This window comes from Pinus tabuliformis, chromosome X, assembly GCF_031772625.1.
Source record: "Pinus tabuliformis cultivar Carrire ecotype Pingquan chromosome X, CPIR1, whole genome shotgun sequence".
Classification (NCBI taxonomy): domain Eukaryota; kingdom Viridiplantae; phylum Streptophyta; class Pinopsida; order Pinales; family Pinaceae; genus Pinus; species Pinus tabuliformis.
The window spans coordinates 387,984,238-387,998,503 of record NC_142308.1 but is presented as its reverse complement, the minus strand read 5'-3'; the positions used below and the strand labels follow the sequence as shown (position 1 = coordinate 387,998,503).

At 42.3% G+C, this 14,266-nt stretch overlaps 1 protein-coding gene across 3 annotated transcripts in view; it reads left to right on the top strand.

The window, feature by feature from the left end:
• The window catches only part of LOC149140164 (RNA pseudouridine synthase 4, mitochondrial-like), a 190,363-nt gene that overhangs the window by 124,679 nt on the left and 51,418 nt on the right, over positions 1-14,266 (top strand). For all 3 annotated transcript variants that reach the window (XR_016264531.1, XM_089448578.1, XM_089448579.1), the window contains exons 6-7: positions 7,997-8,113; positions 8,286-8,387. Coding sequence is in view for 2 of the 3 variants with exons in the window: in XM_089448578.1 (XP_089304704.1) it covers positions 7,997-8,113; positions 8,286-8,387 (219 nt within the window). In the remaining variant the exon portion in view is untranslated. The remainder of the gene's footprint in view (positions 1-7,996; positions 8,114-8,285; positions 8,388-14,266) is intronic.

Here is a 14,266-nt window from a genome sequence, read left to right as displayed (position 1 = left end):
ATCTCTGATTCATATGGAGACCCATGGGGTCATTTATGTGCCCTCAAATCCACTGGGAGCACCACAGGTCTACTACTTGGAGAACAAGGGGCCACCCCCTTGTCCATCATATTCCGAGGAATTTATTCCTCAATATGGCACTTTTGGATATTATTATGCCTTTGGAGGGCCCCACGACATGTACAAATTATTATTTGGCCCCTTGTGAGGCTTATTTTTACACTTGTGAGCTAGTTTGGTGGGCTTGTCCGCAATAGGGGTTTTATTTGCACATTATTTTATCATTAGGGGTGAATGTTCTAGAAACTCACACAGATCGACTTCAAGTTAATCCTAGCCATCAATTAAGATCTAATCTTCGCTGTTGAACTCTCAACAAAGGATTATAAGAAGAAGTCGATGGGGCTTGGAGAAATCACTTGTGCAGTTCGATTTCATGAGCAAATTGATTTCTTGAGTAGCAACATTCAATTGTTGGAGAGAGAGCCAGAGAAATCGAAGCAGTGAGAGAGGGGCAGAGACAGTGAAGCTGGAGGAAGATTTCCAGTTCCGGTGAGTGCATTTGCAGAGAGGCAGAGAAGCCACAGTGAGGCTGATGCAGAGCAGCGTAGTAGCCTCTAGAGGCAAAGTCGAATTGCTGGGGAGAAGCAGAATTTCAGTGCCAGAAGCTAGGCAGAGGTTCCAGAGGCTAGGAGAGACATTTTCCCAGACAACAGTTGGTCAAACGGCTTGAGGAGAAGCTGTTCCAAGCTGAGAGCAGCAACAACTGCACTAGGGTGACGCAGTGACTGTGTAAAGGCAGTTTGGATGACTCAATTTGAGCTGAGGTCAGTGCTCAGATTTGCCTATGGAGTGAGGAATTTCTCCTCACTAGATTTTCTTGCCAGTATTTCTTTGTAGGATTGCTAATTTCGACATCCAGTTGTACTCAGTTTATTTCACTGCTCCATAATAATAAAACCCTCAGCTGTTGCACCGATTTTCCCGAGTTGAGTTTTTCTAAGGACATTGGTCCAAAAATTATCGTCTTTTTATGTGTGTGCTAGCATTTCTTCTAGTGTTTATTTCTTCCGCAGTTTTATTTGTGTAGGTTGGAGTGTGATTGATTCAGTATTTGCTGTAGCACACAGTGAATAAATTGTTGAAAATCAATTTAACCATTAGGAGAATTATTTCCAATTGCTGCAATAGGAATTAGGTTTCTGATTTTTCACATGGTATTAGAGTATGGATGATCAGTTGGAGAGCTCAATAGCGAAGAAATCATGAGTTTCATTGTTCAAGTATGAGCAGCAGATTGAAACCCCAGAGGCAGCGCAGTCACCGTGGCCAAGACATCGAATTACTTGAGGAGAATCGATTTTTCCGAGAGAAGGATAGGAAAATTCGATATCTCCAGATCGAGGGATTCCAGAGGCAGAGGGAGCAAATAGTATTTTTCGCATAGCAGATCTCTAGCTAGACGCAGTAGTTTTGTAGTAGTTTGCTAGAGCAGAACTACTATTGGGTGGAAGAAGAGCACATGGTGAGGGAAAATTTTCCTCAGGGAACTTCTAGTCTCAAGAAGTTCGATTTCCCTTCCAAATCAACAGCCGTTGTGAGCATAATTTCTCACTCCAGAAGGGAGTGTGAATAGCCTAGTAGCAGTTGAGCAGAAGGGAAGAGGAGATTTTCGACATTGTTTGAGATGACCACTACTGGACTTAGAGATCAGGACAGGTTAGTTGGTGCTTCCAACTATGTCATCTAGAAGGCATGGATGTCCTTCCTTTTGGAGGAATATTGCTAGAAACCATTCATAGATGTAGTGGTAGTTATCCCCATGGATGTAGATCAGCTGAGGGAATACAGAAAGGAGATGGCGCGAGCGAAGAGGTTGATAGTTGATGGTGTTCGAGATCAGATTGTTTCTCACATAGTTGGAAAAGGCACTGCCAAGGAGATGTGGGATACACTTTCGACGCTGTACCCGGGCACTTCCGAGCAACGAAAGATGTACTTAGAGGAGAAGTTGAGATGCACTAGGATGCAAAAAGGGGGATGCACAAACCTCTTCCTCACCCAGATTTAGGAGATCCGAGACCAACTTGCAGCTGTTGTTGCAGCGCCTCAACCCACAGAGCTAATGCGATTGGCACTCAATAGTGTCTTAGAGGAGTGGCAGGTATTTGTCCAAAGTATCTTAGGTAGAGACACCTTGTTGAGGTGGGACAGGATGTGGGCCAATTTGCAGCGGGAGGAGTTAAGACGAGACCTAGTGAATAGCTCCATCAGTGGCAGCAATAGTGGATCAAAGCAGGTGAAGGAGGACCAGAATATGGACCTCACATCTAAGGGTCCCAGTGAGGGACAAGGGGAGCAGAGAAAGAAGAAGAAGGACCTGCTGAAGGTCAAGTTCTTCATATGTGGTGAGCTTGGTCACAACAACACCCAGTGTCCTCTTAGAAAGAAGGACAAGGAGGAGAAGCAAGACCAGCAGGCAACTTTAGTAGAGATCAATAGGCTTTCGTCCAGGCTGGAGGAAGACTTTGCCATGTTTGCTGACATACCCCCAGGAGTGAAATGGGGTGACTTGGTGTTGTAGCCCCAGAGTGTTACAGATAGGCAGGATTCTTGAGGAGGTCCACTTCTTGAATCATTACCTAGCTACGAGGGCCCACAGTATTTTGTAGCAGGATGGATCAGTGGCTGTATATGCAGTCAGATGCCAGAGTGACAAATGCAGAGTCTAGTTGCAGTCAGATGTTGGGGAAGGCAGTGCAGAATTGATAGCAGTGCAGTTGGCACAGTGTAGAGTCAGTAGTAGCACATATGCCTCAATGACAATGCAAATACTAGCAGCAGTCAGAGACTCGGGAGACAAATGCATCATATTGATCATAGTTGATTCAATATTTAGGATGTTTTTCAGTTGCAGATGTTGCAGTTGCAACAACAATAGATGGAGAGGGAGTTGCAGTGCAGATGCAATGTTGGAAACAGTTTAGCAGGGTCAACAACAACACAGATGCAATAGATATCAGAGTTGCGCAGTAGTTGGTGGGCAGCAGCAACCAGAGATCAGTGGCATGACAGGAGATGATGTAGAGACAGGGTGTTGCTACAAGAGGTAGTAGCTCTAGAACACATTCCTCGCTAAGAGGGAGTGTTAGTTTTTGTAGAATCGAATGTGTTCTAGCTTTGAAATTTTGTGGAGAGGCTAGAATACATGAGATCTCCAAAACCCATAAATCGTTTCTGGAAATTCCGCCTAGAAATGAGTTAATTAGATTATTAGTGAGTTTTTAAATATTTCCTAAGTCTGAACCTAGGGAATATGACTAATTAATTAGAATTAATTAAGGTGTGAATGTTCTAGAAACTCACATGGATCGACTTCAAGTTAATCCTAGCGATTGATTAAGATCTAATCTTGGTCGTTGAAGTCTCAATAGAGGATTATAAGAAGAAGTCGATGGGGCTTGGAGAAATCACTTGTGCAGTTCGATTTCATGAGCAGATCTATTTCCCGAGTAGCAACATTCAGTTGCCGGAGAGAGAGCTAGAGAAATCGATGCAGTAAGAGAGGGGCAGAGACGATGAAGCCGAAGGAAGATTTCCAGTTATGGTGAGTGCATTTCCAAAGAGGCAGAGAAGCCACAATGAGGCTGATGCAGAGCAGCGTAGTAGCCTCTAGAGGCAAAGTCGAATTACTGGGGAGAAGCAGAATTTAGTGCCAGAAGCTGGGCAGAGGATCTAGAGACCAGGTGAGATGTTTTCCTAGACAATAGTTGGTTAGACGGCTCGAGGAGAAGCTGTTCCAAGCTAAGAGCAACAACAACTGTGCTAAGGTGACACAGTGATTGCGCAGAGGCAGTTTGGATGGCTCAATTTGAGCTGAGGTTAGTGCTAGGATTTGCCTATGGATTGAGGAATTTCTCCTCACTAGTTTTAACTTTTGCTTGCCAGTATTTCTCTGTAGGATCACCAGTTTCGACATCCATTTGTACTCAGTTTATTTCACTGCTACATAATAATAAAACGCTCAGCTGCTGCACCGGTTTTGTCGAGTTGGGTTTTTCCGGGGACATTTGTCAAAAAATAATTATGTCATTTTGTGTGTGTGCACTAGCATTTCTTCCAGTGTTTATTTCTTTCGCAGTTTTATTTGTGTAGGTTGCACTGTGATTGATTCAGTGTTTGTTGTAGCACACAGTAAATAAATTGTTGAAAATTAATTTAACAATTAGGAGTATTATTTCTAGTTGCTGCAATAGGAATCGAGTTTCCGATTTTTCACAATTGTCAGAGGAGGTGGCATTGGAAGGCCACCAAACAATTCCTTGTATGGGGCTGGGGATTCTCCACAGTTACGTGGGGCACAGAGGACACAAAGAAGCAGAGTCGTGGTGGCATCGCTACTGGTATGTAGGGAGATTCACTTCTCAGGTCTCTCAGGGAGGATTTGGAGGGGAATCCATTCATCAAAGGGTATGGTGATGCGACAATGGAGGTGATGATGTTAGTTGGGTGCGGGCCGATGCGTACTATCACATCTTTAGGCTTTGACATTTAGGGGAGTGTATGATCATCCAACGTTGAGCAACGTTTTGCAAGTGGCCATGGAGATGCATCGTGGTGTGCCAGTGTGTTGGATTGCACTGTGGAGTAGGAGAAGCAACTCGCATCACATTCAGTACCTATGGGGATTATCATGTATAGTGACACAGGCAAGACACAAGATGATAGAGGATGGTACAATAGTAGCAGGGGGTATCCAGTGGTGTACAAGGGTAGGTCACAGAGTACGGTGGCTTCTCGAGGAGTCTAGGGATGCTCGGTTGTATGCAATGGCGTATGGTGCTACACAACGGGGTCTTGGACTGTTGCCTCCAAGGAGACTTATGGATAGAGACACTGGGCATACCTTTGTGTGTAGTTCACCCAGGATCGACGAGAATGCAACTGAGAGACACTTGATGATATCCATGGTGACTTACATGCCTGTTCCTCTTCTACATCGCTTACAGGCACAAATGATTCGACTGTTGTCCTTTGACACTCTAGGCACGAGCAGCAGGGAACGAGGGGCTCACTTGAGATATTTGGAGGGCACTCAACACACGATGGGAGAGACTTCTCAGGGGTGGCATGGGGTCAGTATGTGAGTTGAGAGCCACGGGTCGGGGAATGAGGTGATATTTTGTAGGGGTGGCATATCGTTCATCACTGAGCCTATGCTTGGGGAGCTAGTCACGAGCGAGACATGTGCCACTCTTTTTGCGGGGCATGTCAAGACCCTGCATGAGCAGAGGATACCATGTACGACTGAGGTAGTTTTCTGGTATGTGTCTGGGCTCTAGACATTGTATTGACACATTATCGAGAGGGTGAATGACAATCTTAGTGGTGATGGTTGGCAAGAGCAGGACAAATCCGCATACATTGAGTTGATTGCGAGTATCAGATACCCATCTATTGGCTGCATTCAGGGCGTAGCTATTTGGCACATGTGGCTTTCAGCGGTCGATGGTACTGCGCAATGGCAGGCACATGGTAGTTTAGCATGCATCAGATTAGTTCATGGTATCTGGAGCCTATATGTTGATTGCATGTAGGGATTAGGGGCGAGGCACAGATGGATTCCAATAGTTGTCAGAGCTATGCCATAGTAGGTTTGGCTATGGACCCCAAGTATTCAGTTGGCTGACAGGCCATTTTGTGAGGAGCAGGACCATAGTAGAGGGTGATCTAGCTCATGTTGGGGTTGACACATGGGGGATCGTTGAGGCCTCCATTGTTCGGTAAGGCAGGTTTTCTCAGTTGCAACTCAAGATCGAGATTAGCGATGGATGGGTAGACATTGACATCATAGAGATACTTGGGCAGGATGAGTTTGGCCTTCGTCGATATTTAGCCACCAGGTTCTAGGGGAGGAGGATACAATGTGCACACGATGGGTAGCCTGTTAGAGTTAGATGGCGCAATGACAACATGATGGTGCCTTTCAGGGATGAGCATGGGACTCGAGCATCGCAGTACGAGACAACTCAACAAGCTTTAGGGATGATCTGGCTACTACAAGGGGAGATCATTTAGATCTTCCATTGGGCTTTGGTGACTCGCTAATGTCATGGGGGACTTCATCAGCATGGCTGGTTAGTAACCAGAAGGATATTAGGGGAAGCTCATGTGGGAGAGACTTCCTCCCCACAGGGTTTGGGTTGTATCTTCAGAAGTTTACTCTTGGAGTGCATGAGGTGGACTACTTGGTAGGGCAGTGTTATGGGGAGTTGGACAAAGTCCTACATTATCATGATGCTCTAGTTATTGATAATATGCAGAGGGTTCTTGGTACCTATACTTGGCTGGATAGTGAGTGGAGCAAGGGGTGCTCCACATTGATCAGGGTGGCTTGGGATCCTGGGATCGAGGGATTCCTGTGTGTCAGGATAGTGCATGGGATAGGGTTGACTCAGTGGCATATTTGGGACACCAGTATTGTTTGCAGTGCTTGTTTGGGCCATCAGATAGTGGGAATGCTTGTTCGGGCATTGCTTGAGGACATGAAATTTTTGATGGGGAGGGCTGTAATTCCCCAATTTTCCTAAGCCACTTAGGAAATATTCCACTTTTTGACAATTTTGAAATTAGCCACAATTTTTGGTATTTTGACTTAGGATAAGGAGAAAATCGAATTTTGGTGGGTTGTGGGGGCCACACACAAAGGGAATTCATACTCCCTTTGGAAAAATACACTTGTGGAGAGAGAAGGGGAGGGAAGGTGTACTAGTGGAGAATGGGGTCCATGAGGAGAGGAAGAGGGCAGCAAGCATAAATAGGAGACGAGGGCCATCATTTGGGGGCCTTTGTCAATCTGAAAATTATACTACTGTTTGCTTGAGCTGTTGAGCCAACTCAACTTTGTGCTGTTCAGCACGTGAGGTTTTTGGCAGAAATCTAACCTCCATATTCAGTGGACTTCGAGTCTATGTTTACTCTACCTTGTGACTAATATTGTCTATGATGTATGATGTATAAGGCAGTGCCATTGATTACTTTTTGCCTTTCAGTCATTTGCACAAAATCAATATATTTTCTTTGTTTCTTTCTCATTTTCTGTCATGTGATAGTCTTTGTCTTTCTTGGTTGATGTATCTCTGTCCCTTTTATAAATTATGAAGAAACCTAAAGATAAATTGGCTTACAACCTGTCGAAATATTTTAAAGCAGACTTTGTTTTTTAGGTAACTTTTAATTTAGAGGTCAATATGGACCTAAAGCAGTAGGTGGAATAGAACTCTATGATGTATACAATGTTGCCTAATAATGAACACATATCTTCAATTTAAAAAGGAGTGAAGTGTATAAATTCAGCTAAATAATGTGATGGAGTATGGGGGTTGTATTTTGGTATGTGTTTATTTTAACACGGTAAGTGGCTAGATTTGGTCCCTCTGTGATATGCCAATATATTTACATTTCATTTTGGCATTTCTCTTTCAAGCCATATATCGACCATGCTAATTAGTTTTGATATGAACAAACTTATTTCTATAATTTCTTATGGTCATGTAAAGTGGGATGCTACCTATAATTCAGGCTTGTTTATGTTTTATTGTTCACTAATCAGTTTCCTTCTTTCTCCTAGAAAAATGTTTATCCCGATTTATGAAATATGAGAATTGACCTTTTGAATTTTGCTTTTTATACTCCCGAAGGTTCAAAAGTATCATTTTCCTATTGGAATGGGACAAACAAAATTTCTAACATTAAGGTGCAGGGATTCCTGTCATCATCTGACTTTAGCACTCTGACCTGGGTTTTTCAGCAGTTTATCTACTTACGAGTCACAAGACAAGGTGTTAGGGAAACAGGATTAGATGTAACATTTTTCTACAATTGTTGAAAAGAACAGCATTGGGGAATTATCCTCAGGGAATACTTCCACATGTGAAGTCTTTGAAGTTTGAAGGCATTACAGATGTACTTACATTGGCTCTTTGGTTGATCTTAGGTACATAGACTTGACAAGGAAAGTAGTGGGGTTTTGGTGATGGCAAGGACACGTGAAAGTGCTGCTCTTCTCCATTCTGTGTTCCGTGAAAAAACTGCCACAGTATCCAATTCTGAGGTATGTAGAAGCATTTAAAAGCCTTTTTAAGCCATGCACTCTTTAATTGGTTTCAATTAAATATTTTTGTAGAAAATTTCTTCTTTGGGTTTCATTTAAGTTTGCAGCACAACTTCTATTGAAACTTTTTCTAGCTGTCTTGTTTCATATACTAAATGTCTCAGCTATATAGGATCTTGCTTTGTGTGGAAGAAAGTTAAAGAGAAGATACTGGGCATTAGTTATTGGCATCCCAAAACAAAAGCAGGGTCGAATTGATGCTCCTCTTACAAAGGTGTATTTCTTATCCTTCTGTGACTTGTTCAATCTTATACGAACATTAATATAGCATCTTTCTTCTGTTTTGCTATACACGTACTTGTTTTATACTATCAATGCAGTCTGGCCATCTTTGGTATGTTTTCAAATAAAAATGTTATGTTTGTACTCACATTACTCTATAATTTCTCATTCATGGTGCTACCTAAAAATTAAGACAGATACCCAATTCTGCGACACAACATGATCTAGTAGACAAAGTGATTTTGTAATAATATAATTTAGCTAACTAGCTTAAATTATTCCCAAATCACTTTTACATAAGACTCTACTAGAACACTAGGACTCACCTAAGACTTTGACGAAGAATTCCACCTTAGCTTTGGGGTGAGGTTGGAGAGAAAAACTCTGCCGACCATCCATTTTTAGAAACACAAATGAGTCAGTGAGACAAAAAACCTCCTAGGATGAAACTTTTCGCCAAAATAGTAGACTTACCTAGGTTGTTACATACGTTCGCAGTCTTACTAGCATCATTTACATTACAAAACTTGCAGAATGGGTTTACAATGACACATGTAACTGTTGAAAGATGATCCGATCACTTGAAAAAATCTTTTGGTACTTTCGCTTCCTTGGAACTTTGACAAAATGTGTGCAGCGAGCCGGCAGGTAGCAACCGCTTGCAGTACCCAGATAGCTCAATGTTCCATTTTCTTTGCCACCTGAGCTAGCCATGTGGTCCCTCCCCCATCTGTTATGAATGCATGTTTGAAGGTGGGCCTTCTGACCCCAAAGGTATGAGTTTTCATTAATATGGTTGAGTAGTTTTCCTTGTTTATCATGGGCACTTTTGGGCATGAATTAGTGGGGGATTTGACCGAAAGATTGGGTAAATTTTGTATTCTTGTCTCCATTGTCTGATTTCGTGATTACCTTTGTATGCTAGTCCTGTGGGATCTCCTTTACTGGCCATTAGCCTTAGGGTTGGCATTATGTGGGAAATCCCGATTTTGGTTGCATGGTCCCGCCTCCCGATACCACCTACATCACTCCCTTGGCAAGTAGCCTAGATGGTACTCAGATCCATGTTGGTATCTTGGCAGGAAGCCTAGATGATACTTAGATGTGTGTTCAGTTGGTACCTTGGTAGGTAGCCTAGATGGTACCTAGATCCCTGTTGGTATCTTGGCAGGAAGCCTAGATGATACCTAGACTTCTGCTGGGTTGGTACCTTGGCAAGTAGCTTGAATGGTACCTAGATCCATGTTGGTATCTTAGCAAGTAGCCTAGTTGTTACCTTGATCTCTCGACGAGTTGATACCTTCACAACTAGCCTAGATGGTATTTAAATCCCTAGCATTGTATATGCTGATTGTGATACTCTTCTTAGAACATTTCAACCTGAGGTCATCCTTGTACCATTTGTACAATTATGAATACCTCCCTAGTTAAGAGGGAGTCTTGAAAGATGTAACTAGGTTCGGTCTTCATAATGACTCATGTACTCTTGATTTTGTATATTTGATGTAAAAAGAAAAAGAAGAAAAGAAATTATTATTTTATAAGCATGGGTTTCATGCTCAAGTTAATTAGGTCAAGCATGTTCTTCATGCTTTTAGGTCTTTTCAAGTCAAAATATTATTTTTCATAAATCAAGAGAGTCATTGTCATGTATATAATATCCTAGTGGGCATTTTGCATCAAGAAAGAAGATTTATTTTTGTGTCTAAAGTGTCAAAAGAGTCCTCCAAGACCAAGTCGACCTATCTTGAAGAAGTCGGCCTAGAAAGGCTATTCGACCACATGGAAATTTATATATAGAAGTGAAATTTGTCTTCATTTAACACAATTACTTAGTTCAATCTACAATAGAAACAATAAGAAAGGAAGTGTGAAGAGACTAGAAGAGAAGAAGAATCCTTAGCGAAGGAAGGAAGACCTAATTCTTAACTATTTCTGCTCACACATGCAAAAAGGACAAGGGTTTATGAATTGTTGTAGGGCCGAAATTTGCAGATCGAATTGCAAACCTGCAGTAAAGGGTCAAAACTCTGATTTGACCAACAAAATAGAAGTTTGAGTTTCATTGACTTTGTTGACTTAGGCTTATATGAAGAATTATTTCTTGGAAGGATGACTTGGTGCTTGGATGGAATCTTTGTCTTGGTCTAAAGGTCTTGAAGCTCTCATTTTGTCTTGGTTCTATAAGAAGAAGATAACATTTTGACTGGGTTTCCCCCTAGGATAGGGGTTTTGCCCTAGCTAAGAGCCTACATACTGTGTTATATTGTTCTTGTGATCTTCATGTTCTTTTTGGTTTGATAGTTGCTTGATGAAAGAAGACAAGAGAAGATAATATAATTCAAAATTATCACAAGCTATTATCAAAGTAAGAAAATATTTTTTTCCTTTTGATTTTCTAACTTATAATTGTCTTCGCATCCAATTTCCAATCCATAATAGAAGCAATAAAAATAATAGTTCTAATAGAAGTGTACCTGGCAATCATAACAAATGTTTCATAGTCCTCTCCCCCTTTCTAGGAGAACCCTCTTGCCATGAATCTCGCTTTGTACTTCTCTATGATGCCATCCACTACATGCTTGATCTTGTAGGTCCACTTGGAAGTCACCACAGACTTCCCCTCAGGGTTTGACACAATATCCCACTATAATGTTCCAAACTAGGAAAAATAGTGCTATGCAAAGCAAACAATAAAAACAACACCATAAAATTGAAACATTCAGTGCACACCCATAAAAAGTTCAGAAATAACCAATAGTTGAGCCATTTTATTATAATCTGGGAGAAAAGTACAATAATGTGGAAGTGGTGCACTTGGGCTTGCCTCAATGGCAAGCGTGATCAAGCCCATGTGGTAATATGTCAAGCCCAGATGGCACAAATAATTGCTGCAATGATGCCCTATGCTGCCCTTGTGAAACTGTGTTGTCTGCTGCAAAGATGTTGCTGGAAACCCCACCTCCGGTGCTCAGAAAATTACGGGAAATTAGTTCCGGCCTCTTCACCAAATACCCAGAATAACCCACGAAGGAATTGGCCAAATGTTGGCCTCAGAATTTTGGCCCAAATTCCCCTTAGCTCCTCTAATTGCTGGCTGAGTTGGGACCCCTGTTTGACCACTTAGATCTGCCCAGAAATTTTCCAAAAATTAGGAGTGTGATCCTTGCCCAAAACCCACAAAAAGCCAGAAAGGGTTTCCATTGGTTCCAACCTTCAAAAATTGACTCTTCACAGCTTGGCCCTCCTCCAATTTCGAGTTATGTTGCTGTGACTAATCCTGTCAATCTCTGCTCTCCCTACTGAAACAATCCTCCTCAAATGGCCCTCCTAATGATTTCCCAGCCTCCCAACTCCAAACTCCCCCGGATGGTGCTACCCCAAAGAGTCTCACTCCAATGACTACGCAGTCATGGAGGAGATGATGCAGTCTTGAATGTAATGAAATGAGAGCTGTGTGTAGGATGGCCCTCTTGTCTGTAGCTATCCTCTATGCTCCTGAAAATGATGAAGGATGCTCCTATCTCCCCAACTTCTCGGAGTGCCTCACACTGTGATTGCGCAATCCCTGCATTGTTGTTACTCCCCCTGCTGCTACTACTCAACTTACTCGTCTCCCTACTACTGCTACAAACTGAGATGAAGAAGAACTCCCTTCTAGGGCTGGCACTTGAATTCCACTGAAGCAAGGGTTGAGATCTCCGCTCGAAGACACTCGTGTGCTAAACAACACAGTAACCGGGCTAAGCAGCTCGAGCAACTAAGATTGAGTTCAATATCTCAAAAGATAATATATCCAAATGAGGAGAGCTACCTTCCTTATATAGATTTTATGGAGCACTTTTCCGTCCATCGCGAGCCCCCTCACCTAACCATCGATTTCCCTTCTATGCAAATCGAACTAGGGAATGCGTATTCCCCTAGTATGGGTGGCCCCCACGTATACTTAACCACATCGAAATAACCTCTCATAAGTCTAGCCTCCTAATAAAATCAAATGGGCCCCCATCACCTCCAAAATTGGCCCCAAAATGTAGAATTTAATACTGCTCCAAAATAATTTAGGAAGGGACATGACACCCACACATCATTCTTCATGGACTGATATTCCTCTACCATGGCATCTTTCCAAACTTGCGGACTTGTTGCCTCCTCAGAGTTGGATGGCTTGGAATAAATGATACGACTCATCAATGTTGAATATCTAGAGTATGTCTTGGGACGTTTGCTTTCTCTGAAAGTGCCACGAGGAGCTGCATGTCCCTCTGCTTCCTGCAATGTACTTCGAAGCCATGCTGGTCTCTTCTTGGGTTCTAGAACAACAACCCTAGGTGGGTCCACTGGATCATTTGGCCCTTCTGGCTCTTCTTGATGATTTGAAAGATGTTCCACAGGTTCAAATGGTCCTAAACCTACATCCTTGGGAGCTTCATGTTCTTCATCATCATCAACATCTTTAGACTTCCTGAAGGCTGCATCCTCATCAAAGGTAATGTCTCTACTGACTTCAATATTTCGCTGCCTTGGAATATAAATTTTGTGACGACTCAAAATACCTAACAATTTTTCCCTTCTTTCCAGAAGGCTCCAACTTCGTCCTCTTCTCCTTGGGTACATGAATGTAAACATGACAACCAAAGATCCTCAAATGCCCAACCTCTGGTTTCTCACCTGTGAAAACTTCTTCAGGAGTCTTGAATTCCAAAATCTGGTGAGGACTTCTGTTTTGCACATAAACTACTGTTTTGGATGCTTCTCCCCATAAGAACATGGGAAAATCTTGATCATGAATCATTGCCTTAGAAGCTTCCACAATAGTCCTATTCTTCCTTTCGGCAACCCCATTCTATTGAGGGTTGTAAGGGACTATCAACTCCCTCTTAATCCTAGCTTCTTTGCAAAAAAAAATGAGTTCCTTGGAAGTGTATTCTCCTCCATTATCTAACCTTAGAGTCTTGATCTTCTTCCCTGTCAAGTTTTCTACCTGAGCCTTGAATTCTTGAAACTTGCTAAAGACCTCATCTTTTGTCTTCATGAAGTAGATCCATGTTTTTCGAGAGAAATCATCAATAAATGTTACATAATACAAGAAACTGTTAGTTTTTGATGGATATGGTAGTATTGGACAGGTGTTCTAGTCTCAGATGATGCTAAGAGGCTAAGGAACACTAGATCTCCAAAACCCAGAAAATGTTTTGCGAGATAAGCTTGGGAAACACCTTAATTAAATTAATTTGCCATAATTAAAATATTTCTTAACTTAGGAAAAGTGGTAAATTAAAGTTAATTAATTAAGGATGTTCGAGATTGCTCTAGAGGCTTCTATTGATGAAGTCTAATTGATCTTAGCTGTCGATGGAGATTAAACCGTGGTCGTTGAGACTCCAATGAGAGATTATAAGAGTAGATCAAAGGGCTTGGAGATAACATCATTGTGATCATTGTGAGCAAGGCAGATCGAGCTACCCAGCTCTCAGTTTTCAATGAGGGTATAATTCGAGCCAGGGAAAGAGCATCAGAGAGAGGGAGCAACAGAGATTTGGGAGGAGAGATTCGGAGGAGATCTTCCTCAGTTTTCCACTGTCTAAGAGGCAGGGAGATGAGGCTGAATTATCTGCAGAAGAGGCTGATTTGAGGAGTGCGAGTTAATCGGTCCAATAGTTCAAGTTACCTGAAGAGGGTTTGTTCAGTTGCCAAAGGTTAGATCGGTGTCCTGAAGGCAGAGCAAATTCATTCCAGAGGCAAAGGGAGGCTAGACAACCCAGTTAGAGGCAGATCCAGGGCTATACGAATTGCTCAGAGGCAGCAGTGCGAGTTATTTGTGTGGGGTATGAGCAGGCCAAAGGAGGATGAGTTGATTTGTAGAGGAGA